The sequence below is a fragment of the Rhizopus microsporus genome (assembly GCF_002708625.1).
Source record: "Rhizopus microsporus ATCC 52813 unplaced genomic scaffold scaffold_41, whole genome shotgun sequence".
Taxonomy (NCBI): Eukaryota; Fungi; Mucoromycota; class Mucoromycetes; order Mucorales; family Rhizopodaceae; genus Rhizopus; species Rhizopus microsporus.
The window spans coordinates 16,280-19,485 of NW_019671956.1; the positions used below are offsets into that span (position 1 = coordinate 16,280).

Here is a 3,206-nt window from a genome sequence, read left to right on the forward strand (position 1 = left end):
GTATATCAAGTTACACATGGGGTACACATTGAGGGCTGTAAGCCGCAAGCAAAGCTTGCAAGAAAGGATGCACATAGTCAGAGATCAGTTGTGCTTCCGATACAGGAAATGTACTGTGCTCGTATGCAGCTGGGACACTTCATGAAAGATCAGTAAGGATGCACACCATCCGACATCGAATACTTACACTGCTTGCACTGTACGTAGAACAGCACGCTGACTACCATTTATCTTTCTCATCAGACGAAATATTTTATATCTCGCCTCATCGGTTTCAATTTTTTTTTGCACGTATCTCTACACAATGACATTAAAGGATTTCTACAAAAAACTGCTAGCAACATGTACATACTTTTATAATTTTCTTCAACTTCTTTTTAAGAAAGGAGTCAAACAGTTGTGGGTATTGATATATATGCTGCATATATTGATACAATTTTTGTTGTAGTTCTCTGGCAAAAAAATCTCCTGGTAAACTAAAGAGTTTTGTTTCCTTTCTTAAAATAAGTATATGTGATAATGCTCTACAGGCGGCATTTTTAGTTTAACTCTCTATAATATTAATGTTGATATACCTACAATATATAGTCTATATTTTCTTTAATGTGCAGCCCTCTACTCTCTCGAAGGCTTATGGCTACCTGCCGAAACTGATGAAACTTGACAGAGATATCATCTCCGTCGACTATCCAGTGAGTTAAGATACCACCGACTGTCTCTTGCTTAATACTAATACTCTTACAAATTAGCAACATAAAAACAATAAACAAAGCACTAGGAACCTTACCTTATTATATGTTCACCACCTATATGCGCTGTAAGTTCATCCTTTTCTTTAAAAGTCTTGTTACATGATGGGCAACCATGTACAACTTCCGCTGCTTTATATTTTTTGACATTTATTTCACTATATGCTACAGAGTTACTAGTCTGATGAGCCTTCGAACGTGATTGCAAGATTTTATGGTGCTTTCGTTGAGTATGTCGACGAACACTATAAAAGGAAGTAAAAACTTCATCACAGAACGCACAACTCTTTTTCACTATTTTTGTAATCATTCTAGAGAAAAAGGAAAAAAGAAAATATAAAAACCGTTCCAACTCAAGCTTCGCTACGCCAAGCATACTTTGAAACTGTACAACTCAATGTATGTGCAACAATAACAAACAAACTAGATTAGCCCAAAATATATGTTTATAAAACTGTACAACATAGAGCCTGTGAAACAATAACAAAAGGTGGCTCGTGTCTCCTAAGCAAATCGTCTCTTATAGGCACATAATTTATTTTTCAAAATACAGTTATCTCATCCTCCAAAGTCAACGCCATTAGAAGACTTAAAAGATTGCGAGGCCAAGGCCAAAGTTTTATTTATTGCATATATCGTTGAAAACATTGATTAAATATATTCTGCATATCAGATGCATGTGCATGCAGATACGTATATTCTTCTAACCTGTAGACTAAAATATGATAATGTCTTTGTAGGAAAAGGCACGGCGGCCTGTCAAATTTTTGACCTTCGACTAAAGGTTGCTTACTCGGTATATCAAAAAGGGTGATGTTTTTTTCATGCCCATGGCCGCCGATCAGCACCGGTTTCTGATAGGCAACAACGGCTATCCAGAAAATATCTGGTGTAATTCCCCACCAGTCATTTTTCTCAGTATCTGGTTCTGCCTGTAAGGCCTGTTCATGCTTCATGTACCTAAAAAAAGTTCAAAAATAAACTAACTGTTGCAATTTTTTTTATTTTTACCAATAACGACCAAAAAATTCCAAAAAGCCTTCATGAAAAGTATGTAAACATTTCAACAAAATATTTCTCACAACATGAGGAATTTTCTCTGCAATTATAACTGGAAAGTCCAACATGCCTTGAGCTAACGCATTATAAACACACCATCCATTCGGCACTGGGTCATATTTCCATATGATTTTGCTCTCCCTGTAATACTTATAGACCATATCTCTCTGACGAATCTCTGCTTCTGAATAAATTCTGCTCTGCGATAAACCGCAACTCGAGGATGCACTATCCATTACTTATCAAGAAAGCAAGAAAAAAAGAAGAAAAGAAAAGAATAAACGTTATTTATATGTGATATATATGCAATTTTAAACACAGGGATTATGTGTCGCGGACTTTCATTTATTTGATAAGCTTTACTTATTGTGGAGGTTCATACGTTCAGTTCCTTTTCGAATGCTCGCTATGGAATTACAGTGAGGGACAAAACTGTCCCAATGTTTTGCATTTTTGTGTTTCTGCCTCTATAACTCGCTTATTTTTGCTCCGATTAAAATAAAAATAGCATCATTCGAAAGAGCAACTAAAACTGTATAAAAAACAACCAACATAACACAAATAGAACGGACTTTATTTATTACAAAAACCGCTGAGAAAGCGATGGGTCCATTGGGACAGTTTTGTCCCTTAACCAAGTTTTGGTTGTATGCAAAGCTAATACTTTGTCCAACCTCCTTTGGCACTAATAACAGCTTTAACTCTCTTTGGCATGCTGTCTATTACCTTTAAAACTTCTTCTTTGGCGATTTTGTTGTACCATACATCCGTTATTCGTTCAAATAGTTCGCACATACCAGATGCAGGTGTTTCGTACTCATTAAGCCTTCTCTTAAGCAAAGCCCACATGTGTTCTATAGGGTTAAGGTCCGGAGACTGTGAAGGCCAGTCCATGACTTCATAAGGTACACTTTGAAGGTACTGCTTTACAGTTTTGGCGGTGTGTTTCGGGTCGTTATCATGTTGAAAGACCATTTGACTGAGTTCCATTTGGCATTCATTAGCCGCATGCTCCATCGATTTCTGGAGCTCGTCTTGCAAAATTTCGAGATAAAGATGCTGATCCATAGGTGGTTCTATCTTGCAAAGCCAGCCAACTCCTGCAGCAGATATGCAGCTCCACACCATAACATTTCCTCCTCCATGTTTCACGGTTTGCTTGATGTGGCGCTCTTCTAACGCTTGTCCATCCCTGATCCATGACCAAACGCGGCCGTCAGAGTTGAACCTGTTGATTTTCGTTTCATCAGACCATACTACACGTCTCCAGTCCGCTACCGTGTAGTGCTTGTACCTTTTAGCCCATTGTAAGCGCTTGCGTTTTTGTAGAGCTGTCAACTTAGGCTTTTCCACCTTCTCTATTGCTCCTAAACCTTGCTCGTGTAAAGCTCTACGGAC

The 3,206-nt window shown here is 37.9% G+C and overlaps 1 protein-coding gene across 1 annotated transcript; it reads right to left on the reverse strand.

The window, feature by feature from the left end:
- Window positions 1-10: 10 nt before the first annotated feature.
- RHIMIDRAFT_296056 (uncharacterized protein) lies at window positions 11-2,044 on the reverse strand (the record flags this gene model as incomplete). The annotated part of the gene is made up of 7 exons (XM_023614238.1): window positions 11-137; window positions 188-297; window positions 353-524; window positions 580-729; window positions 788-994; window positions 1,458-1,709; window positions 1,761-2,044. 7 exons carry the CDS (start codon window positions 2,042-2,044, stop codon window positions 11-13), a joined length of 1,302 nt encoding a protein of 433 aa, XP_023460979.1.
- Window positions 2,045-3,206: the final 1,162 nt, after the last annotated feature.